The 25,863-nt window shown below is 42.2% G+C and overlaps 1 protein-coding gene across 1 annotated transcript in view; it reads right to left on the bottom strand.

Annotated features, from left to right (window-relative positions):
* Positions 1 to 960: 960 nt before the first annotated feature.
* Positions 961 to 25,863, bottom strand: part of hid1a (HID1 domain containing a) — a 47,099-nt gene continuing 22,196 nt past the window's right edge. Inside the window, exons 10-19 of the mRNA XM_090197416.1 lie at positions 17,801 to 17,891; positions 17,471 to 17,622; positions 16,874 to 16,952; positions 13,373 to 13,537; positions 12,738 to 12,974; positions 6,356 to 6,555; positions 6,149 to 6,253; positions 3,220 to 3,311; positions 2,793 to 2,951; positions 961 to 2,542 (exon numbers count right to left, since the gene is read on the bottom strand). Coding sequence (XP_090053542.1) covers positions 2,479 to 2,542; positions 2,793 to 2,951; positions 3,220 to 3,311; positions 6,149 to 6,253; positions 6,356 to 6,555; positions 12,738 to 12,974; positions 13,373 to 13,537; positions 16,874 to 16,952; positions 17,471 to 17,622; positions 17,801 to 17,891 — 1,344 coding nt within the window. The 3' untranslated portion in view covers positions 961 to 2,478. The remainder of the gene's footprint in view (positions 2,543 to 2,792; positions 2,952 to 3,219; positions 3,312 to 6,148; positions 6,254 to 6,355; positions 6,556 to 12,737; positions 12,975 to 13,372; positions 13,538 to 16,873; positions 16,953 to 17,470; positions 17,623 to 17,800; positions 17,892 to 25,863) is intronic.

The raw sequence follows: 25,863 nt of genomic DNA, 5'->3' as shown, positions 1-25,863 counted from the left end.
AGTTCTAAATATTTTTAAAACTAAAAGCATTGAATTTGGGACAAATCATTCACTAAATCCTAAACCTCAACTAAATATTGCAATAAATAATGTGGAAATTAGGCAAGTTGACCAACTGTCATGGTCAAAACATGTTGATACAATAGTAGCTAAGTCTGTCCATAATAAAGTGCTCCTCTGCCTTTTTAACAACACTATCAACAAGGCAGCTCCCACAGGCGAGTTTTGTCGCACCTGGACTACTGTTCAGTCATGTGTTCAGGTGCCACAGAGGTTACTCTGAAAACTACAATTGTCTCAGAACAGGGCAGCATGGCTGGCCCTTAAATGTACAGGAAGAGCTAACATTAATAATATGCATGTGATTCTCTCATGGCGGCTCAAAGTGGAGGAGAGAATGACTTCATCACTAATTGTTTTTGTAAGAAGTGTTGACATGCTGAATGCACTGAGCTCTCTGTTTAATATACTAGCACACAGCTCGGAAACCCATGCATACCCCACAAAACATGCCACCAGAGGCCTCTTCATAGTCCCCATGTCCAGAACAGACTATGGGAGGCACAGTTTTATGTAGAGCCATGGCTACATGGAACTCTATTCCACATCCGGTAACTGATGCAAACAGTAGAATCAGATTTAAAAAGCAGGTAAAAATACACCTAATGGAAGAGTGGGGACTGTGAAGAGACACACACAAAGGTACAGACACACACTTACACATAGTAAGATACACTCTACACACACTTACATATGGATTTTGTCATGTAAATATGTGGTAGTAGAGACCTGAGGGAACACACTTAATATGTGGTGAAAAGCGTTATGAAATGTAATGTCATTAAATATTTTAAATTGTATATAAGTGCCTTAATGTTGCTAGACCCCAGGAAGAGTAACTGCTGCCTTGGCAGGAACTAATGGGATCCTTAATTAATACAAATAAAATAATTGAAAGGCTTTGCTGGTTCCTTTATGAATAGTTTATAATATAATATTCTGTATAATTCAAGAAAAAAATACTACTTTAAACATCAAACACAGTATTTACAGTCGACAATGCTGATTGCAGAATGATATGCAGACAAATATAACAATGTACATGTAAGATATAGCCATTGACTTTTACACAGTAACATAAAGTCAGTTTGGATATTTGTTTCTTTCAGTCTGGAACAGACAATAGTGTCCTTTTCAAGTTCTTGACAAGATACAATCCCTTGTCACATTGCCACTTTACAAAGAACACAGCAGTAAGGTCTCATTGGAGGAAGTGCAATTTCACAACATGACACGTTCTCACTTTAATGTGTCAAATACAATTCATGTGAAATAGCAATGCCATCCAATAATATTTTAGGCTGCTATCTAAAAGTGTAATTTTGACACTTTATAATACATTTCATGAATAAGCAACAGTAAACATTTCTGTATTTAGAAGCATTGGAATTCCTACAAATGTATAATAATTTCTGAACATGTATAAGTTTATATAATGTCTTCATAAAGGTCATATAATAAAGTGTAACCAATGTCTCCCATACTCTTCCAATCACTCTCTCCATCACTCTCTCCATCACTCTCTCCATACTCTCTCCATCACTCTCTCCATCACTCTCTCCATACTCTCTCCATCACTCTCTCCATCACTCTCCATCCACTCTCTCCATCACTCTCTCCATCACTCTCTCCATACTCTCTCCATCACTCTCTCCATACTCTCTCCATCACTCTCTCCATACTCTCTCCATCACTCTCTCCACCACTCTCTCCATCACTCTCTCCATCACTCTCTCCATACTCTCTCCATCACTCTCTCCATCACTCTCCATCCACTCTCTCCATACTCTCTCCATCACTCTCTCCATCAAAGCTGATTTTCACACAGAGCTTTAACATGGAGTCCATGAATAGGAAGGGAGACGGAAAGACAGTTTGCTTGCTAACACTAATGTCTCAGTGCTTTGACAGACATTCTGTAGTCTTGAGGTTTCAGGGTGTACTTACACAGTGTAGATAATAGTTCTATCCTCATCCATGTCTAGGGGTTTGAATTACACATTGACCCTTGTGGGTGCCCATTGTTTATGTCTTTGACACTTCTGGTATGGCTTCACATAGATATTTCAATTCTGATATGGGGTCCTGATTTGTAAAAGGGGGGTCCTGATTTGTAAAAGGGGTGCCCAGCCCCTCTTAGCCCCCCTGTAATTTGAACCCTGTACAACTCAACCTCCTGCTTTTGGAGTAGGTGCTAGCTATCCCCCCCCTTTCTCAATATTGTCCACATTACGTTTGCACAACCGGGGGAAAGTCAAAGAGAAGGTGTGAGGGGCAAGCATGATGATGATGAGGCAAGTTGAAGGTAGGTGAGGTTCAAGGTAGGTGAGGTTCAAGGGAGAGAGTGCCAGTAGGAGGAAGGGGCAGGAACAAGACAGGAAGTAGTCCCATGTTCAGTCAACATCTCTTTCCTGTTATCTACATCTTCTGGATCTCAAAGAGACGTACGTCCGTGTCGTACCAGATGGGCGGGTCCACGTTGCTGTGGAGACAAAGGTTTCAACTGTTAAATACATTGGAAGACTATTTCCTCTTAGATCTAAGACGAAGAGAGAACGCATTGGAACATTTGAAAAATGTTCAGGAAGTCCCTCCCTGCTTAATTCATTTTCTTCTGTTTGTTGCCAAATGAACACATCCCAGAAGAAAGAAGTACACGGATGAAACCCCACATGAATCATGAAAATGAGTGAAATACCATAGGACTACAGCTCCCATCATGCCCTACTCACCGCAGGTAGACCACTCCCCACATGTAGGTGCGGAACCACATGGCCGTGCCGGCGTTGGCCTGGTACTTCCGGATGAGGATGGGATGGGGGACGGGCAGGAGGCCCACCAGGGTACCATGCTGGAGGAACTTCAGGATCTCAGACTCGTCTGTCAAACCTCTGAGAGAGAGGGAAAATATATTTTTGGCTCCACATACATAAAAACAGATATTTAAATATCATCAGTCATTAAAGTGTTTCTTCCAAAATGGATGGTGTGTGTTGTATGAAGGGGTTGGGAGCAAAGTTAGAAAAATAATAAAATAACTTATAATATATATAATATTATAACGTATAATATATATAATAAAATAACTTCACAGCATCTACTGACACTTCATAGAAGTAAACCTTTGATGACCAATATGACCAGTGATGTTTGACTTACTTGTCGATACAGATCTTCTCAACCTGTGGGACCAGCACCTGCAGCAGACGCATTATGGTCTGTAGGGGGAGCTTACACTTCCAGGAGAGGACCTGAGGGAGAAGGAAGGGACACGTCACACTCTTAGAACAAAAGGTGCTAAGTAGAACCATTACAGGGTTCTTCAGTTTGTCCTCATAAGGGAACCATTTTTGGTGCTGGATAAAACCCTTTGCAGAGGGTTCTATCTAGAATGGATCTGTGGGTTAGAGTGTGGCCATGGCAACACCAGGGTTGTGGGTTAGTGTGGCCATGGCAACACCAGGGTTGTGGGTTAGTGTGGCCATGGCAACACCAGGGTTGTGGGTTAGTGTGGCCATGGCAACACCAGGGTTGTGGGTTTGAGTCCCACATTCACTGTCTATGTTGACAGTTCTTTAAGTGGCCTTGAATAAAACCGTCTTCTAAATGACAATATTTCATTTTACTATTAAAACTACTCACCCAGTCTGGTGTAGGGACCAGTGAGATTGATACCTACTCACCCAGTCTGGTGTAGAGGACCAGTGAGATTGATACCTACTCACCCAGTCTGGTGTAGAGGACCAGTGAGATTGATACCTACTCACCCAGTCTGGTGTAGAGGACCAGTGAGATTGATACCTACTCACCCAGTCTGGTGTAGGGGATCAGTGAGATTGATACCTACTCACCCAGTCTGGTGTAGAGGACCAGTGAGATTGATACCTACTCACCCAGTCTGGTGTAGGGATCAGTGAGATTGATACCTACTCACCCAGTCTGGTGTAGGGGATCAGTGAGATTGATACCTACTCACCCAGTCTGGTGTAGGGACCAGTGAGATTGATACCTACTCACCCAGTCTGGTGTAGGGACCAGTGAGATTGATACCTACTCACCCAGTCTGGTGTAGGGACCAGTGAGATTGATACCTACTCACCCAGTCTGGTGTAGAGGATCAGTGAGATTGATACCTACTCATCCAGTCTGGTGTAGAGGACCAGTGAGATTGATACCTACTCACCCAGTCTGGTGTAGAGGATCAGTGAGATTGATACCTACTCACCCAGTCTGGTGTAGAGGACCAGTGAGATTGATACCTACTCACCCAGTCTGGTGTAGGGACCAGTGAGATTGATACCTACTCACCCAGTCTGGTGTAGGGAATAGTGAGATTGATACCTACTCACCCAGTCTGGTGTAGGGACCAGTGAGATTGATACCTACTCACCCAGTCTGGTGTAGGGGACCAGTGAGATTGATACCTACTCACCCAGTCTGGTGTAGGGACCAGTGAGATTGATACCTACTCACCCAGTCTGGTGTAGGGGACCAGTGAGATTGATACCTACTCACCCAGTCTGGTGTAGGGACCAGTGAGATTGATACCTACTCACCCAGTCTGGTGTAGGGATCAGTGAGATTGATACCTACTCACCCAGTCTGGTGTAGGGATCAGTGAGATTGATACCTACTCACCCAGTCTGGTGTAGGGATCAGTGAGATTGATACCTACTCATCCAGTCTGGTGTAGAGGACCAGTGAGATTGATACCTACTCACCCAGTCTGGTGTAGGGACCAGTGAGATTGATACCTACTCACCCAGTCTGGTGTAGGGGACCAGTGAGATTGATACCTACTCACCCAGTCTGGTGTAGGGACCAGTGAGATTGATACCTACTCATCCAGTCTGGTGTAGGGATCAGTGAGATTGATACCTACTCACCCAGTCTGGTGTAGAGGATCAGTGAGATTGATACCTACTCACCCAGTCTGGTGTAGGGACCAGTGAGATTGATACCTACTCACCCAGTCTGGTGTAGAGGACCAGTGAGATTGATACCTACTCACCCAGTCTGGTGTAGGGACCAGTGAGATTGATACCTACTCACCCAGTCTGGTGTAGGGAATAGTGAGATTGATACCTACTCACCCAGTCTGGTGTAGAGGACCAGTGAGATTGATACCTACTCACCCAGTCTGGTGTAGGGATCAGTGAGATTGATACCTACTCACCCAGTCTGGTGTAGGGACCAGTGAGATTGATACCTACTCACCCAGTCTGGTGTAGGGGACCAGTGAGATTGATACCTACTCACCCAGTCTGGTGTAGGGACCAGTGAGATTGATACCTACTCATCCAGTCTGGTGTAGGGATCAGTGAGATTGATACCTACTCACCCAGTCTGGTGTAGGGATCAGTGAAATTGATACCTACTCACCCAGTCTGGTGTAGAGGACCAGTGAGATTGATACCTACTCACCCAGCCTGGTGTAGAGGACCAGTGAGATTGATACCTACTCAACCAGTCTGGTGTAGGGATCAGTGAGATTGATACCTACTCACCCAGTCTGGTGTAGGGATCAGTGAGATTGATACCTACTCACCCAGTCTGGTGTAGGGACCAGTGAGATTGATACCTACTCACCCAGTCTGGTGTAGAGGACCAGTGAGATTGATACCTACTCACCCAGTCTGGTGTAGAGGACCAGTGAGATTGATACCTACTCATCCAGTCTGGTGTAGAGGACCAGTGAGATTGATACCTACTCACCCAGTCTGGTGTAGAGGACCAGTGAGATTGATACCTACTCACCCAGTCTGGTGTAGAGGACCAGTGAGATTGATACCTACTCACCCAGTCTGGTGTAGGGATCAGTGAGATTGATACCTACTCACCCAGTCTGGTGTAGAGGACCAGTGAGATTGATACCTACTCACCCAGTCTGGTGTAGGGACCAGTGAGATTGATACCTACTCACCCAGTCTGGTGTAGGGGACCAGTGAGATTGATACCTATTCACCCAGCCTGGTGTAGGGACCAGTGAGATTGATACCTACTCACCCAGTCTGGTGTAGGGACCAGTGAGATTGATACCTACTCACCCAGTCTGGTGTAGGGACCAGTGAGATTGATACCTACTCACCCAGTCTGGTGTAGGGGCCCAGTGAGACTGAGAGGTACAGGAGATGGTGGATGATGTGCTTGACATGCGCCTTCTCTCCATCTCTGCCTCAGTGTAGAAAACATCCTGAGAACATAGAACACTGATGACTGATACACACACACGCACGCGCATGCACGCACGCACGCACGCACACACACACGCACACACACACACACACACACTTACCTCATTGTCCCTTCCAGAAACAGACTCTGTGTCGCTGGCCCCTACAATGGCGCCGTGGACAGCCTGGGGTGTGTGGTCAGCCTGGGTTGTGTGGTCAGCCTGGGGTGTGTGGTGTGATGCGTGTGAATGCTCCATCTTCAGCACAGAGATCATGGTGCCATCCTCTGACACCTGAGACTTCTCGGTCAGTTTGTCAATGGCTGCAGACAGGGATTGATTTGACTGCACAGTAAAACAATCCACACAGTACAAAGGTGCTCCGAACGTGACAGAGATAGCACAATAAAGACAGAGTTATATTTCCTTTGTGGTCCTGAAGGGACTGACGCTATATGTCAGTTCATACAAAACTATGACACCCCACTGGATGATAACTGTTGTGTTGAGAGAGTCCATATGGGGGAGGTGCAGTTGTGTATCTGGTATAGAATCCTGGTAGTGCTCAGATAGTAGTTATAGATACAGTAGTTATTGCACCTAGTAGTGTTCAGATAGTAGTTATAGATACAGTAGTTATTGTACCTGGTAGTGTTCAGATAGTAGTTATAGATACAGCAGTTATTGTACCTGGTAGTGTTCAGATAGTAGTTATAGATACAGTAGTTATTGTACCTGGTAGTGTTCAGATAGTAGTTATAGATAGGTTGTGTACCTGGTAGTGTTCAGATAGTAGTTATAGATACAGTAGTTATTGTACCTGGTAGTGTTCAGATAGTAGTTATAGATACAGTAGTTATTGTACCTGGTAGTGTTCAGATAGTAGTTATAGATACAGTAGTTATTGTACCTGGTAGTGTTCAGATAGTAGTTATAGATACAGTAGTTTTGTACCTGGTAGTGTTCAGATAGTAGTTATAGATAGGTTGTGTACCTGGCAGTGTTCAGATAGTAGTTATAGATACAGTAGTTATTGTACCTGGTAGTGTTCAGATAGTAGTTATAGATAGGTTGTGTACCTGGTAGTGTTCAGATAGTAGTTATAGATACAGTAGTTATTGTACCTGGTAGTGTTCAGATAGTAGTTATAGATACAGCAGTTATTGTACCTGGTAGTGTTCAGATAGTAGTTATAGATACAGTAGTTATTGTACCTGGTAGTGTTCAGATAGTAGTTATAGATAGGTTGTGTACCTGGTAGTGTTCAGATAGTAGTTATAGATACAGTAGTTATTGTACCTGGTAGTGTTCAGATAGTAGTTATAGATACAGCAGTTATTGTACCTGGTAGTGTTCAGATAGTAGTTATAGATACAGTAGTTATTGTACCTGGTAGTGTTCAGATAGTAGTTATAGATAGGTTGTGTACCTGGTAGTGTTCAGATAGTAGTTATAGATACAGTAGTTATTGTACCTGGTAGTGTTCAGATAGTAGTTATAGATACAGTAGTTATTGTACCTGGTAGTGTTCAGATAGTAGTTATAGATAGGTTGTGTACCTGGTAGTGTTCAGATAGTAGTTATAGATACAGTAGTTATTGTACCTGGTAGTGTTCAGATAGTAGTTATAGATACAGTAGTTATTGTACCTGGTAGTGTTCATATAGTAGTTATAGATACAGTAGTTATTGTACCTGGTAGTGTTCAGATAGTAGTTATAGATAGGTTGTGTACCTGGTAGTGTTCAGATAGTAGTTATAGATACAGTAGTTATTGTACCTGGTAGTGTTCAGATAGTAGTTATAGATACAGTAGTTATTGTACCTGGTAGTGTTCAGATAGTAGTTATAGATAGGTTGTGTACCTGGTAGTGTTCAGATAGTAGTTATAGATACAGTAGTTATTGTACCTGGTAGTGTTCAGATAGTAGTTATAGATAGGTTGTATACCTGGTAGTGTTCAGATAGTAGTTATAGATACAGTAGTTATTGTACCTGGTAGTGTTCAGATAGTAGTTATAGATACAGTAGTTATTGTACCTGGTAGTGTTCAGATAGTAGTTATAGATAGGTTGTGTACCTGGCAGTGTTCAGATAGTAGTTATAGATACAGTAGTTATTGTACCTGGTAGTGTTCAGATAGTAGTTATAGATACAGTAGTTATTGTACCTGGTAGTGTTCATATAGTAGTTATAGATACAGTAGTTTTGTACCTGGTAGTGTTCAGATAGTAGTTATAGATACAGTAGTTTTGTACCTGGTAGTGTTCAGATAGTAGTTATAGATAGGTTGTGTACCTGGTAGTGTTCAGATAGTAGTTATAGATACAGTAGTTTTGTACCTGGTAGTGTTCAGATAGTAGTTATAGATAGGTTGTGTACCTGGCAGTGTTCAGATAGTAGTTATAGATACAGTAGTTATTGTACCTGGTAGTGTTCAGATAGTAGTTATAGATACAGTAGTTATTGTACCTGGTAGTGTTCAGATAGTAGTTATAGATACAGTAGTTATTGTACCTGGTAGTGTTCAGATAGTAGTTATAGATAGGTTGTGTACCTGGTAGTGTTCAGATAGTAGTTATAGATACAGTAGTTATTGTACCTGGTAGTGTTCAGATAGTAGTTATAGATACAGTAGTTATTGTACCTAGTAGTGTTCAGATAGTAGTTATAGATAGGTCGTGTATCTGGTATAGAATCCTGGTAGTGTTCAGATAGTAGTTATAGATACAGTAGTTATTGTACCTGGTAGTGTTCAGATAGTAGTTATAGATAGGTTGTGTATTTGGTATAGAATCCTGGTAGTGTTCAGATAGTAGTTATAGATACAGTAGTTATTGTACCTAGTAGTGTTCAGATAGTAGTTATAGATAGGTTGTGTATTTGGTATAGAATCCTGGTAGTGTTCAGATAGTAGTTATAGATACAGTAGTTATTGTACCTGGTAGTGTTCAGATAGTAGTTATAGATAGGTTGTGTATCTGGTATAGAATCCTGGTAGTGTTCAGATAGTAGTTATAGATACAGTAGTTATTGTACCTGGTAGTGTTCAGATAGTAGTTATAGATAGGTTGTGTATTTGGTATAGAATCCTGGTAGTGTTCAGATAGTAGTTATAGATACAGTAGTTATTGTACCTGGTAGTGTTCAGATAGTAGTTATAGATACAGTAGTTATTGTACCTGGTAGTGTTCAGATAGTAGTTATAGATACAGTAGTTATTGTACCTAGTAGTGTTCAGATAGTAGTTATAGATAGGTCGTGTATCTGGTATAGAATCCTGGTAGTGTTCAGATAGTAGTTATAGATACAGTAGTTATTGTACCTGGTAGTGTTCAGATAGTAGTTATAGATAGGTTGTGTATTTGGTATAGAATCCTGGTAGTGTTCAGATAGTAGTTATAGATACAGTAGTTATTGTACCTAGTAGTGTTCAGATAGTAGTTATAGATAGGTTGTGTATTTGGTATAGAATCCTGGTAGTGTTCAGATAGTAGTTATAGATACAGTAGTTATTGTACCTGGTAGTGTTCAGATAGTAGTTATAGATAGGTTGTGTATCTGGTATAGAATCCTAGTAGTGTTCAGATAGTAGTTATAGATACAGTAGTTATTGTACCTGGTAGTGTTCAGATAGTAGTTATAGATAGGTTGTGTATTTGGTATAGAATCCTGGTAGTGTTCAGATAGTAGTTATAGATACAGTAGTTATTGTACCTGGTAGTGTTCAGATAGTAGTTATAGATAGGTTGTGTATTTGGTATAGAATCCTGGTAGTGTTCAGATAGTAGTTATAGATACAGTAGTTATTGTACCTGGTAGTGTTCAGATAGTAGTTATAGATACAGTAGTTATTGTACCTGGTAGTGTTCAGATAGTAGTTATAGATAGGTTGTGTATTTGGTATAGAATCCTGGTAGTGTTCAGATAGTAGTTATAGATACAGTAGTTATTGTACCTAGTAGTGTTCAGATAGTAGTTATAGATAGGTTGTGTATTTGGTATAGAATCCTGGTAGTGTTCAGATAGTAGTTATAGATACAGTAGTTATTGCAATTCTCAGTATTTGTCCATAGACCCGAGATACATTTTTGCCATTTTAAAGTTAATTTCCTGCAATTCTACACATTTTGCTATGGAGCTGAGAGAAAATGTTGCAATTTTAAAGCACTTTTCCAGCGATTCTATATATTCTGCCATAGAGCTGAGAGGAAATGTTGGTTACAAAACTAATTTCCAGCGATTCTACATATTCTGCCATGGAGCTGAGAGGAAATGTTGGTTACAAAACTAATTTCCAGCGATTCTACATATTCTGCCATGGAGCTGAGAGGAAATGTTGGTTACAAAACTAATTTCCAGCGATTCTACATATTCTGCCATGGAGCTGAGAGGAAATGTTGGTTACAAAACTAATTTCCAGCGATTCTATATATTCTGCCATGGAGCTGAGAGGAAATGTTGGTTACAAAACTAATTTCCAGCGATTCTACATATTCTGCCATGGAGCTGAGAGGAAATGTTGGTTACAAAACTAATTTCCAGCGATTCTATATATTCTGCCATGGAGCTGAGAGGAAATGTTGGTTACAAAACTAATTTCCAGCGATTCTACATATTCTGCCATGGAGCTGAGAGGAAATGTTGGTTACAAAACTCATTTCCAGCGATTCTACATATTCTGCCATGGAGCTGAGAGGAAATGTTGGTTACAAAACTAATTTCCAGCGATTCTACATATTCTGCCATGGAGCTGAGAGGAAATGTTGGTTACAAAACTAATTTCCAGCGATTCTACATATTCTGCCATGGCGCTGAGAGGAAATGTTGGTTACAAAACTAATTTCCAGCGATTCTACATATTCTGCCATGGAGCTGAGAGGAAATGTTGGTTACAAAACTAATTTCCAGCGATTCTACATATTCTGCCATGGCGCTGAGAGGAAATGTTGCAGTAAAAAAAAATATGAAAGAAATAAAATACAACAGAAATACATTGTTTACAGAAGTATTCAGACTCTTTGCTACGAGACTCGGATTTGAGCTCAGCTGTATTCTGTTTCCATTGATCATCCTTGAGATGTTTCTACAACTTGATTGGAGTCCACCTGTGTAAAATCTAATTGATTGGACATGATTTGGAAAGGCACACACCTGTCTCTATAAGGTCCCACAATTGACAGTGCATGTCAGAGCAAATATCAAGCCATGAGGTTGAAGGAATTGTCCTTAGAGCTCCAGAGACTGGATTGTGTCGAGGCACAGATCTAGGAAGGGTACCAAAACATTTCTGCAGCATTGAAGGTCCCCAAGAACACAGTGGCCTCCATCATTCTTAAATGGAAGAAGTTAAGAACCACCAAAGACTCTTCCTAGAGCTGGCCACCCGGCAAAACTGAGCAATCAGGGGAGAAAGGGCTTGATCAGGGAGGTGACTAAGAACCCAATGGTCACTCTGACAGAGCTCTAGAGTTCCTCTCTGGAGATGGGAGAAGCTTCCAGAAGGACAACAATCTCTGCAGCAGTACTCTAATTAGGCCTTTATGGTAGAGTGGCCAGACGGAAGCCACTCCTCAGTAAACGGTACATGACAGCCCGCTTGGAGTTTGCCAAATGACCACTAAAGACACTCAGACCATGAGAAACAAGATTCTCTGATCTGATGAAACCAAGATTGAACTAATAGCAAGCTTCACACCTGGAGGAAACCTGGCACCATCCCTACGGTGAAGCATGGTGGTGGCAGCTTCATGCTGTGGGGATGTTTTCCAGTGGCAGGATCTAGGAGACTAGTCAGGATCGAGGCAAAGATGAACGGAGATCCTTGATGAAAACCTGCTCCAGAACGCTTAGGACCTCAGACTGGGGTGAAGGTTCACCTTCCAACAGGACAACGACGCTAAGCAGCCAAGACAACGCAGGACTGGCTTTGGGACAAGTCTCTGAATGTCCTTGTGTGGCCCAGCCACAGTCCGGACTTGAACCCGATCTAACATCTTTGGAGAGACATGAATATAGCTGTGCAGCATTGCTCCCCATTCAACCTGATAGAGGCATTGCTTTATCTTGGCCAGGTCGCAGTTGTAAATTAAATAAAGGTTGTGGTTAAATAAAGGTGAAATAAAAATAAGAGAGGATCTACAGAGGATCTACAGTGAAGAATGGGAGAAACTCCCCAAATACAGGTGTACCAAGCTTGTAGAGTCATACCCAAGAAGACTCGAGGCTGTAATCGCTGCCAAAGGTGCTTCAACTAGGTACTGAGTTTAAGGGTCTGAATACTTATGTAAATGTGATATCTCATTTAATTTTTTTATAAATTAGCAAAAATGTATAAAAAAATGTTTTTTCTTTGCTATTATAGGGTATTGTGTGTAAATTGATGAGGATTTAATCAATTTTAGAATAAGGCTGTAACCTAACAAAATGTGGATAAAGTCAAGGGGTCTGAATACTTTCCGAAGGCACTGTATATAAGTTGTTATAGTTATGGATCGGTGGTGCACCTGGTATAGCGACCAGGCTGGTCTTCAGCGTTCCTGGCTCGGCGGGGACGGCCGGACGGGAACCCTCCATGGACACCGTTTCCTGGGAGCTGGTACGGGAGATGCCGGTGATGGCATCCGGTGACTTTCTCTTCCTCAGCAAGGCCTTCTGGATGGAGGCGGGGTCGGACGGCAGGTTGGCCAACTGATGGAACAAGTTGCGTTTGCGGATAATGGCGTAGACTAGGTTACAGTTTCCTGGAAGATTTAAGAGTCAGGGTTTATGAGGGTTACATTGATACGACACAGCAGCACATCAAAGGCAGGCAGTGAATAGTCCTTCTACTGACTGAACCCACAGAAAGTAAGAAACACATAAATAGACTAAATACAATTCCCTTTCATATTGTATTTATTTATCCATGGAACAGTGAGGAATTGAGAGCCTGGAAATAGATTATAGAGGGGCCCAGGTAGGAGAGTGGCAGAGACAGACTCAAACCCCCGTCACTAGCCGGTATCTGTGGTCCAGAGTCAACAGCAATACCAACAGATCAGACTCTGGCAGGACTAAACACAGTCTTATGCTATTCTACGGAGTCAGACATGTAACGTGTTCTGAGAGGAGCAGGCTGGGTAAACACTGGTCCTCTCACCATCAAACTGGTACTGGATGATGTTGTTGAAGGCCTCCAGCAGGAAGAAGACAAGATGGTGGTTCTGGGAGGCGGAGAAGAGGAACCAGTTGGTGGAGAAGGCTTCCAAGAGGTGGAGCAGTTTGTTGGCTGCAACCATTGACAGACTCTTCAGGTAGGGAGACACTGTGGAGGAGAGGGAGGAGAAGTCATTCAGGTAGGGAGACACTGTGGAGGAGAGGGAGGAGAAGTCATTCAGGTAGGGAGACACTGTGGAGGAGAGGGAGGAGGAGTCATTCAGACACTGTGGAGGAGGGGGAGAAGGAGTCATTCAGGTAGGGAGACACTGTGGAGGGGAGGGAGGAGAAGTCATTCGGATACGGAGACACTGTGGAGGAGAGGGAGGAGGAGTCATTCAGGTAGGGAGACACTGTGGAGGAGAGGGAGAAGGAATCATTCAGGTAGGGAGACACTGTGGAGGAGAGGGAGGAGAAGTCATTCAGGTAGGGAGACACTGTGGAGGAGAGGGAGGAGGAGTCATTCAGGTAGGGAGACACTGTGGAGGAGAGGGAGAAGAAGTCATTCAGGTAGGGAGACACTGTGGAGGAGAAGGAGGAGAAGTCATTCAGGTAGGGAGACACTGTTGAGGAGAGGGAGGAGGAGTCATTCAGGTAGTGAGACACTGTGGAGGAGTGGGAGAAGGAATCATTCAGGTAGGGAGACACTGTGGAGGAGAGGGAGGAGAAGTCATTCAGGTCGAGAGACACTGTGGAGGAGAGGGAGGAGGATTCATTTGTAGAGATACTGTACATTGTGACCACAGATTGAGCCTAATCCTAGCTAGACTAAAAAGCAAGTAACATCTCAATATGCATGTACAGCATCTAAGAATTACTTAATGAGTACATCTGTTTGGGTGTTTAAGGTGATCTCAGGGACTGTCCCAAAGTAATGTAATATTGAACTGTTCAATACCTCAGAACTTTCTGTGAGGCTGAGGTTACAAAAAGGAGTGTAGATGTTTCCTGTGGACCGGATTGTCTCATGATGACGTGTTGCTGTGCCGATTGTAGCCTACTGTATGTTTTAAATGTTGTAACGCTGTAATGACTACTGCTGTAATGTAACGCTGTAATGACTACTGCTGTAATGTAACGCTGTAATGACTACTGCTGTAATGTAACGCTGTAATGACTACTGCTGTAATGTAATGTTGTAACGCTGTAATGACTACTGCTGTAATGTAACGCTGTAATGACTACTGCTGTAATGTAACGCTGTAACACTGTAATGTAACGCTGTAACACTGTAATGTAACGCTGTAACACTGTAATGTAACGCTGTAACGCTGTAATGACTACTGCTGTAATGTAACGCTGTAAGGACTACTGCTGTAATGTAACACTGTAAGGACTACTGCTGTAATGTAACGCTGTAACGCTGTAAGGACTACTGCTGTAATGTAACGCTGTAATGACTACTGCTGTAATGTAACGCTGTAATGACTACTGCTGTAATGTAACGCTGTAATGACTACTGCTGTAATGTAACGCTGTAATGACTACTGCTGTAATGTAACGCTGTAAGGACTACTGCTGTAATGTAACGCTGTAACGCTGTAAGGACTACTGCTGTAATGTAACGCTGTAATGACTACTGCTGTAATGTAACGCTGTAAGGACTACTGCTGTAATGTAACACTGTAATGACTACTGCTGTAATGTAACGCTGTAATGACTACTGCTGTAATGTAACGCTGTAAGGACTATTGCTGTAATGTAACGCTGTAACACTGTAATGTAACGCTGTAATGACTACTGCTGTAATGTAACGCTGTAACACTGTAATGACTACTGCTGTAATGTAACGCTGTAATGACTACTGCTGTAATGTAACGCTGTAACACTGTAATGACTACTGCTGTAATGTAACGCTGTAACATTGTAATGTAACGCTGTAACGCTGTAATGACTACTTCTGTAATGTAACGCTGTAACACTGTAATGTAACGCTGTAATGACTACTGCTGTAATGTAACGCTGTAATGACTACTGCTGTAATGTAACGCTGTAAGGACTACTGCTGTAATGTAACGCTGTAAGGACTACTGCTGTAATGTAACGCTGTAATGACTACTGCTGTAATGTAACGCTGTAACACTGTAATGTAACACTGTAATGACTACTGCTGTAATGTAACGCTGTAACACTGTAATGACTACTGCTGTAATGTAACAATGTAATGACTACTGCTGTAATGTAACGCTGTAACACTGTAATGTAATGCTGTAACACTGTAATGTAATGCTGTAATGACTACTGCTGTAATGTAACGCTGTAACACTGTAATGTAACACTGTAATGACTACTTCTGTAATGTAACGCTGTAACACTGTAATGTAACGCTGTAATGACTACTGCTGTAATGTAACGCTGTAACACTGTAATGACTACTGCTGTAATGTAACGCTGTAACACTGTAATGTAACGCTGTAACAGTAATGACTACTGCTGTAATGTAACGCTGTAACACTGTAATGTAACGCTGTAATGACTACTGCTGTAGTGTAACGCTGTAACACTGTAATGACTACTGCTGTAATGTAACGCTGTAATGACTACTGCTGTAATGTAACACTAATGACTACTGCTGTAATGTAACACTGTAATGACTACTGCTGTAATGTAACGCTGTAATGACTACTGCTGTAATGTAACGATGTAATGACTACTGCTGTAATATAACACTGTAATGACTACTGCTGTAATGTAACGCTGTAACACTGTAATGTAACGCTGTAACACTGTAATGTAACGCTGTAACACTGTAATGTAACGCTGTAACACTAATGACTACTGCTGTAATGTAACGCTGTAACACTGTAAGGTAACGATGTAATGACTACTGCTGTAATGTAACGCTGTAACACTGTAATGACTACTGCTGTAATGTAACACTGTAATGACTACCACTAATGTAACGCTGTAATGACTACTGCTGTAATGTAACGCTGTAATGACTTCTGCTGTAATGTAATGCTGTAATGACTACTGCTGTAATGTAACGCTGTAACACTGTAATGTAACGCTGTAACACTGTAATGTAACGCTGTAACACTAATGTAACGCTGTAACACTAATGACTATTGCTGTAATGTAACGCTGTAACACTGTAAGGTAACGATGTAATGACTACTGCTGTAATGTAACGCTGTAACACTGTAATGACTACTGCTGTAATGTAACACTGTAATGACTACCACTGTAATGTAACGCTGTAATGACTACTGCTGTAATGTAACGCTGTAATGACTTCTGCTGTAATGTAATGCTGTAATGACTACTGCTGTAATGTAACGTTGTAACGCTGTAATGACTACTGCTGCCTTCTTGGCCAGGTCTCTTTTGTAAAATAGACTACGTTTCTCAATGGGACTTTCCTGGTTAAATGAAGGTTGAATAAATAAATAAAGAACCATGTGCATATTTGACCAGCAGATGGAGCCAGTGCAGAGATACTCGCCATTCACTACGATGGTGAGCAGGCAGTCAAAAAGAGGCTGTAGACGCTGGTGGCCGCTGGTGATGATCTTGTGGAACACCTGGAGATCACACAGAGGTACAGACATAGAGATATAATTACTAGAAGGGACAAGGGCAATTTGACTGGTACACTTATGGGTACACTCAATCGCCGTCAAGCCACCCATCAGACAACATTTATTGACTTGAATGTCTGTTGTAGCAATTATATTTCTATAGGACCTGGATTCAAATAATATTTGTTTCCATTCAAATGCTTTATCTGGGTTTCATTGATCTTGCTTGGCGCAATGGAACCAATGGGAGAGTCCCAATAGGGAGAACCCCGCCCATTTGGCACTTCAGGCTCAATTACAAATATTTGAATGAAATACTATTTGAATCTAAGTGTAATAAAGACACTAAGCTATAACTGGAGAGGCTTTTTAATTAACACACAGAGGCAGATCCCAGAAAATGTAATATTGCCTGCAGAACTAATCCGTTTGCTACAGTCACACTGTATTCCACAGAGATATATTCTATTCATTCTATATCTATGCTGTCACCTACTGTAACTTGTATGGCAGAGTCTTACTACTATGAGTAGGTCGGCGTGGGTCCCTGTAAACACTGGGATGTCCATAGGTACGTGGACAGAGTAGGGCTTGTTGAGACGCACACCAAAGTTCCTCTCTCCACTCAGCAGTAGCAGGATGAAGACACCGATGTGCATGAGACCCACACGGGCTGTAGCAGAAACACACACACACACACACACACACACACACACACACACACACACACACACACACACACACACACACAGATATATAGTATATTCCAGTCCCTACAAACTATACTCACACCCTGCCATCATTCATAGGATAGGTCTATCCGTGTGTGTGTGTCGACAGACTGTACTCACACTGGTCGGCCCGGGCATCATTAAGGTAGAAGAGGATGGGTACCAAGATGTCCAGAACATCACTGCTCTTCAAAACGAAGAATAGGAACTTCTGTGATGGGCAGAGAGACGGTGGTATGGGTTATTAGAGTGTGATGCGTGTTTGTTTCTCTGTTGAGGGTCGGCTATTCCTCTATTCTATCTCTGTTGAGGGTAGGCTATTCCTCTATTCCTCTAGTGTTGAGGGTAGGCTATTCCTCTATTCTATCTCTGTTGAGGGCAGGCTATTCCTCTATTCTATCTCTGTTGAGGGCAGGCTATTCCTCTATTCTATCTCTGTTGAGGGCAGGCTATTCCTCTATTCTATCTCTGTTGAGGGTCGGCTATTCCTCTATTCTATCTCTGTTGAGGGTTGGCTATTCCTCTATTCTATCTCTGTTGAGGGTTGGCTATTCCTCTAGTCTATCTCGTTGAGGGTAGGCTATGCCATCTCTGTTGAGGGTAGGCTATTCCATCTCTGTTGAGGGTCGGCTGTTCCATCTCTGTTGAGGGCAAGCTATTCCTCTATTCTATCTCTGTTGAGGGCAGGCTATTCCTCTATTCTACGTCTGTTGAGGGCAGGCTATTCCTCTATTCTATCTCTGTTGAGGGTAGGCTATTCCTCTATTCTATCTCTGTTGAGGGTAAGCTATTCCTCTATTCTATCTCTGTTGAGGGTAGGTAATTCCTCTATTCTATCTCTGTTGAGGGCAAGCTATTCCTCTATTCTATCCTATCTCTGTTGAGGGTAAGCTATTCCTCTATTCTATCTCTGTTGAGGGCAAGCTATTCCTCTATTCTATCCTATCTCTGTTGAGGGTAAGCTATTCCTCTATTCCATCTCTGTTGAGGGTCGGCTATTCCATCTCTGTTGAGGGCAGGCTATTACTCTATTCTATCTCTGTTGAGGGCAAGCTATTCCTCTATTCTATCCTATCTCTGTTGAGGGTAAGCTATTCCTCTATTCTATCTCTGTTGAGGACAGGCTATTCCTCTATTCTATCTCTGTTGAGGGCAGGCTATTCCTCTATTCTATCTCTGTTGAGGGCAGGCTATTCCTCTATTCTATCTCTGTTGAGGGTCAGCTATTCCTCTATTCTATCTCTGTTGAGGGCAGGCTATTCCTCTATTCTATCTCTGTTGAGGGCAGGCTATTCCTCTATTCTATCTCTGTTGAGGGTCGACTATTCCTCTATTCTATCTCTGTTGAGGGTTGGCTATTCCATCTCTGTTGAGGGTCGGCTATTCCATCTCTGTTAAGGGCAGGCTATTACTCTATTCTATCTCTGTTGAGGGCAAGCTATTCCTCTATTCTATCCTATCCTATCTCTGTTGAGGACAGGCTATTCCTCTATTCTATCTCTGTTGAGGACAGGCTATTCCTCTATTCTATCTCTGTTGAGGGCAGGCTATTCCTCTATTCTATCTCTGTTGAGGGTCGGCTATTCCTCTATTCTATCTCTGTTGAGGGCAGGCTATTCCTCTATTCTATCTCTGTTGAGGGTAGGATATTCCTCTATTCTATCTCTGTTGAGGGTCGATTATTCCTCTATTCTATCTCTGTTGAGGGCAGGCTATTCCTCTATTCTATCTCTGTTGAGGGTCGGCTATTCCTCTATTCTATCTCTGTTGAGGGTTGGCTATTCCATCTCTGTTGAGGGTCGGCTATTCCATCTCTGTTGAGGGCAGGCTATTACTCTATTCTATCTCTGTTGAGGGCAAGCTATTCCTCTATTCTATCCTATCTCTGTTGAGGGTAAGCTATTCCTCTATTCTATCTCTGTTGAGGACAGGCTATTTCTCTATTCTAACTCTGTTGAGGGCAAGCTATTCCTCTATTCTATCCTATCTCTGTTGAGGGTAAGCTATTCCTCTATTCTATCTCTGTTGAGGACAGGCTATTCCTCTATTATATCTCTGTTGAGGGCAGGCTATTCCTCTATTCAATCTCTGTTGAGGGTCGGCTATTCCTCTATTCTATCTCTGTTGAGGGTTGGCTATTCCATCTCTGTTGAGGGTCGGCTATTCCATCTCTGTTGAGGGCAGGCTATTACTCTATTCTATCTCTGTTGAGGGCAAGCTCTTCCTCTATTCTATCCTATCTCTGTTGAGGGTAAGCTATTCCTCTATTCTATCTCTGTTGAGGACAGGCTATTCCTCTATTCTATCTCTGTTGAGGGCAGGCTATTCCTCTATTATATCTCTGTTGAGGGTAGGCTATTCCTCTATTCTATCTCTGTTGAGGACAGGCTATTCCTCTATTATATCCTATCTCTGATGAGGGTAAGCTATTCCTCTATTCTATCTCTGTTGAGGGCAAGCTATTCCTCTATTCTATCCTATCTCTGTTGAGGGCAGGCTATTCCTCTATTCTATCTCTGTTGAGGGTAGGCTATTCCTCTATTCTATCTCTGTTGAGGGTCAGCTATTCCTCTATTCTATCTCTGTTGAGGGTAGGCTATTCCTCTATTCTATCTCTGTTGAGGGTAGGCTATTCCTCTATTCTATCTCTGTTGAGGGTCAGCTATTCCTCTATTCTATCTCTGTTGAGGGTCAGCTATTCCTCTATTCTATCTCTGTTGAGGGTAGGCTATTCCTCTATTCTATCTCTGTTGAGGGCAGGCTATTCCTCTATTCTATCTCTGTTGAGGGTAGGCTATTCCTCTATTCTATCTCTGTTGAGGGTCAGCTATTCCTCTATTCTATCTCTGTTGAGGACAGGCTATTCCTCTATTCTATCTCTGTTGAGGGCAGGCTATTCCTCTATTCTATCTCTGTTGAGGGCAGGCTATTCCTCTATTCTATCTCTGTTGAGGACAGGCTATTCCTCTATTCTATCTCTGTTGAGGACAGGCTATTCCTCTATTCTATCTCTGTTGAGGACAGGCTATTCCTCTATTCAATCTCTGTTGAGGGTCGGCTATTCCTCTATTCTATCTCTGTTGAGGGTCGGCTATTCCTCTATTCTATCTCTGTTGAGGGTCAGCTATTCCTCTATTCTATCTCTGTTGAGGACAGGCTATTCCTCTATTCTATCTCTGTTGAGGGTAGGCTATTCCTCTATTCTATGTCTGTTGAGGACAGGCTATTCCTCTATCCTATCTCTGTTGAGGACAGGCTATTCCTCTATTCTATCTCTGTTGAGGACAGGCTATTCCTCTATTCTATCTCTGTTGAGGGTCAGCTATTCCTCTATTCTATCTCTGTTGAGGGTCGGCTATTCCTCTATTCTATCTCTGTTGAGGGCAGGCTATTCCTCTATTCTATCTCTGTTGAGGACAGGCTATTCCTCTATTCTATCTCTGTTGAGGGTCAGCTATTCCTCTATTCTATCTCTGTTGAGGGCAGGCTATTCCTCTATTCTATCTCTGTTGAGGGTCAGCTATTCCTCTATTCTATCTCTGTTGAGGGCAGGCTATTCCTCTATTCTATCTCTGTTGAGGACAGGCTATTCCTCTATTCTATCTCTGTTGAGGGTCAGCTATTCCTCTATTCTATCTCTGTTGAGGGCAGGCTATTCCTCTATTCTATCTCTGTTGAGGACAGGCTATTCCTCTATTCTATCTCTGTTGAGGGTCAGCTATTCCTCTATTCTATCTCTGTTGAGGGCAGGCTATTCCTCTATTCTATCTCTGTTGAGGGTCAGCTATTCCTCTATTCTATCTCTGTTGAGGGTCAGCTATTCCTCTATTCTATCTCTGTTGAGGGTAGGCTATTCCTCTATTCTATCTCTGTTGAGGACAGGCTATTCCTCTATTCTATCTCTGTTGAGGACAGGCTATTCCTCTATTCTATCTCTGTTGAGGACAGGCTATTCCTCTATTCTATCTCTGTTGAGGACAGGCTATTCCTCTATTATATCTCTGTTGAGGGTAGGCTATTCCTCTATTCTATCTCTGTTGAGGACAGGCTATTCCTCTATTCTATCTCTGTTGAGGGTAGGCTATTCCTCTATTCTATCTCTGTTGAGGACAGGCTATTCCTCTATTCTATCTCTGTTGAGGGCAGGCTATTCCTCTATTCTATCTCTGTTGAGGACAGGCTATTCCTCTATTATATCTCTGTTGAGGACAGGCTATTCCTCTATTCTATCTCTGTTGAGGACAGGCTATTCCTCTATTCAATCTCTGTTGAGGGTCGGCTATTCCTCTATTCTATCTCTGTTGAGGGTCGGCTATTCCTCTATTCTATCTCTGTTGAGGGTCAGCTATTCCTCTATTCTATCTCTGTTGAGGACAGGCTATTCCTCTATTCTATCTCTGTTGAGGGTAGGCTATTCCTCTATTCTATGTCTGTTGAGGACAGGCTATTCCTCTATCCTATCTCTGTTGAGGACAGGCTATTCCTCTATTCTATCTCTGTTGAGGACAGGCTATTCCTCTATTCTATCTCTGTTGAGGGTCAGCTATTCCTCTATTCTATCTCTGTTGAGGGTCGGCTATTCCTCTATTCTATCTCTGTTGAGGGCAGGCTATTCCTCTATTCTATCTCTGTTGAGGACAGGCTATTCCTCTATTCTATCTCTGTTGAGGGTCAGCTATTCCTCTATTCTATCTCTGTTGAGGGCAGGCTATTCCTCTATTCTATCTCTGTTGAGGGTCAGCTATTCCTCTATTCTATCTCTGTTGAGGGCAGGCTATTCCTCTATTCTATCTCTGTTGAGGACAGGCTATTCCTCTATTCTATCTCTGTTGAGGGTCAGCTATTCCTCTATTCTATCTCTGTTGAGGGCAGGCTATTCCTCTATTCTATCTCTGTTGAGGACAGGCTATTCCTCTATTCTATCTCTGTTGAGGGTCAGCTATTCCTCTATTCTATCTCTGTTGAGGGCAGGCTATTCCTCTATTCTATCTCTGTTGAGGGTCAGCTATTCCTCTATTCTATCTCTGTTGAGGGTCAGCTATTCCTCTATTCTATCTCTGTTGAGGGTAGGCTATTCCTCTATTCTATCTCTGTTGAGGACAGGCTATTCCTCTATTCTATCTCTGTTGAGGACAGGCTATTCCTCTATTCTATCTCTGTTGAGGACAGGCTATTCCTCTATTCTATCTCTGTTGAGGGTAGGCTATTCCTCTATTCTATCTCTGTTGAGGACAGGCTATTCCTCTATTCTATCTCTGTTGAGGACAGGCTATTCCTCTATTCTATCTCTGTTGAGGACAGGCTATTCCTCTATTCTATCTCTGTTGAGGACAGGCTATTCCTCTATTCTATCTCTGTTGAGGACAGGCTATTCCTCTATTCTATGTCTGTTGAGGACAGGCTATTCCTCTATTATATCTCTGTTGAGGACAGGCTATTCCTCTATTCTATCTCTGTTGAGGACAGGCTATTCCTCTATTCTATCTCTGTTGAGGGCAGGCTATTCCTCTATTCTATCTCTGTTGAGGACAGGCTATTCCTCTATTCTATCTCTGTTGAGGACAGGCTATTCCTCTATTCTATCTCTGTTGAGGACAGGCTATTCCTCTATTCTATCTCTGTTGAGGACAGGCTATTCCTCTATTCTATCTCTGTTGAGGACAGGCTATTCCTCTATTCTATCTCTGTTGAGGGCAGGCTATTCCTCTATTCTATCTCTGTTGAGGACAGGCTATTCCTCTATTCTATCTCTGTTGAGGACAGGCTATTCCTCTATTCTATCTCTGTTGAGGACAGGCTATTCCTCTATTCTATCTCTGTTGAGGGCAGGCTATTCCTCTATTCTATCTCTGTTGAGGACAGGCTATTCCTCTATTCTATCTCTGTTGAGGGCAGGCTATTCATCTCAGCTACTAAATGTAACATTACTGTCTATATGGTATATTTTGTACAGTGCCTTGCGAAAGTATTCGGCCCCCTTGAACCTTGCGACCTTTTGCCACATTTCAGGCTTCAAACATAAAGATAGAAAACTGTATTTTTTTGTGAAGAATCAGCCCCTTCACAACAGTATCTCCGACCTGCCTGGTGTGTTCCTTGTTCTTCATGATGCTCTCTGCGCTTTTAACGGACCTCTGAGACTATCACAGTGCAGGTGCATTTATACTGAGACTTGATTACACAGGTGGATTGTATTTATCATCATTAGTAATTTAGGTCAACATTGGATCATTCAGAGATCCTCACTGAACTTCTGGAGAGAGTTTGCTGCACTGAAAGTAAAGGGGCTGAATAATTTTGCACGGCCAATTTTTCAGTTTTTGATTTGTTAAAAAAGTTTGAAATATCCAATAAATGTCGTTCCACTTCATGATTGTGTCCCACTTGTTGTTGATTCTTCACAAAAAAATACAGTTTTATATCTTTATGTTTGAAGCCTGAAATGTGGCAAAAGGTCGCAAAGTTCAAGGGGGCCGAATACTTTCGCAAGGCACTGTATGTACCTGTCTTCTACCTTTTGTGTATTCACTGATGATGTAAATATGGTATATTATGTGACGTTTACGTACACCTTAGCCAAATACATTTAAACTCAGTTTTTCACAAGGTCAGTTAGGATCACCACTTTATTTTAAGAATGTGAAATGTCAGAATAATGGTAGAGAGAATGATTTATTTCAGTTTTAATTTCTACCCTGTGGGTCAGAAGTTTACATACACTCAATTAGTATTTGGTAGCATTGCCTTTAAATTGTTTAACTTGGGTCAACCGTTTTGGGTAGCCTTCCACAAGCTTCCCACAATAAGTTTTGGTCCATTCCTCCTGACAGAGCTGGTGTAACTGAATCACATTTGTAGGCCTCCTTGCTCGCACACATTTTTTCAGTTCTGTCCACACATTTTCTATGGGATTGAAGTCAGGGCTTTGTGATGGCCACTCCAATACCTTGACTTTGTTGTTCTTAAGCCATTTTGCCACAACTTTGAAGGTATGCTTGGGGTCATTGTCCATTTGGAAGACCCATTTGCGACCAAGCTTTAACTGATGTCTTGAGATGTTGCTTCAATATATCCACGTAATTTTCCTACCTCATGATGCCATCTATTTTGTGAAGTGCACCAGTCCCTCCTGCAGCAAAGCACCCCCACAGCATGATGCTGCCACCCCCGTGTTTCACGGTTGGGATGGTGTTCTTCGGCTTGCAAGCCTCCCCTTTTTCCTCCAAACATAATGTAGGTCACTAGGGCCAAACAGTTATATTTTTGTTTTATCAGACAAGAGGACATTTCTCCAAAAAGTATGATCTTTGTCCCCATGTGCAGTTGCAAACCGTGGCTTCTTCCTTGCTGAGCGGCCTTTCAGGTTACGTCGATAGAGGACTCGTTTTTTCTGTGGATATAGATACTTTTGTACCTGTTTCCTCCAGCATCTTCACAAGGTCCTTTGCTGTTGTTCTGGGATTCATTTGCACGTTTTGCACCAAAGTACGTTCATCTCTAGGAGACAGAACGCGTATCCTTCCTGAGCGGTATGACGGCTTCGTGGTTCCATGGTGTTTATACTTGTGTACTATTGTTTGTACAGATGAACGTGGTACCTTCAGGCGTTTGGAACTTGCTCCCAAGGATGAATCAGACTTGCGGAGGCCTTGAAATACATCCACAGGTACACCTCCAATTGACTCAAATGATGTCAATTAGCCTATCAGAAGCTTCTAAAGCCATGACATAATTTTCTGGAATTTTTCCAAGCTGTTTAAAGGCACAGTCAACTTAGTGTATGTAAACTTCTGCCCCCACTGGAATTGTGATACAGTGAATTATAAGTGAAATAATCTGTCTGCAAAAAATTGTTGGAAAAATGACTTGTGCATGAGTAGATGTCCTAACCGACTTGCCAAAACTATAGTTTGTTAACAAGACATTTGTGGAGTGGTTTAAAAACAAGTTTTAATGACTCCAACCTAAGTGCATGTAAAATTCCGACTTCAACCGTACCTGTCTTCTACCTGTTGTCTATTCACTGATTATGTCAATATGATATATTATGCATGTACCTGTCTTCTACCTGTTGTGTATTCACTGACGATGATGATGTCAGAAGGTGCATCTAGCTAAAATGTTTGTTTTTTTCAAATATAACGTGGCTCAATTGAATACAGTCCACACAATAACATCCTGTA

Source organism: Oncorhynchus mykiss, chromosome 13 (assembly GCF_057628025.1).
Source record: "Oncorhynchus mykiss isolate SJ-2025 chromosome 13, ASM5762802v1, whole genome shotgun sequence".
NCBI classification, from domain to species: domain Eukaryota; kingdom Metazoa; phylum Chordata; class Actinopteri; order Salmoniformes; family Salmonidae; genus Oncorhynchus; species Oncorhynchus mykiss.
Note: the sequence above shows the minus strand (reverse complement) of the source record. Positions and strands in the feature narration are given on the sequence as shown.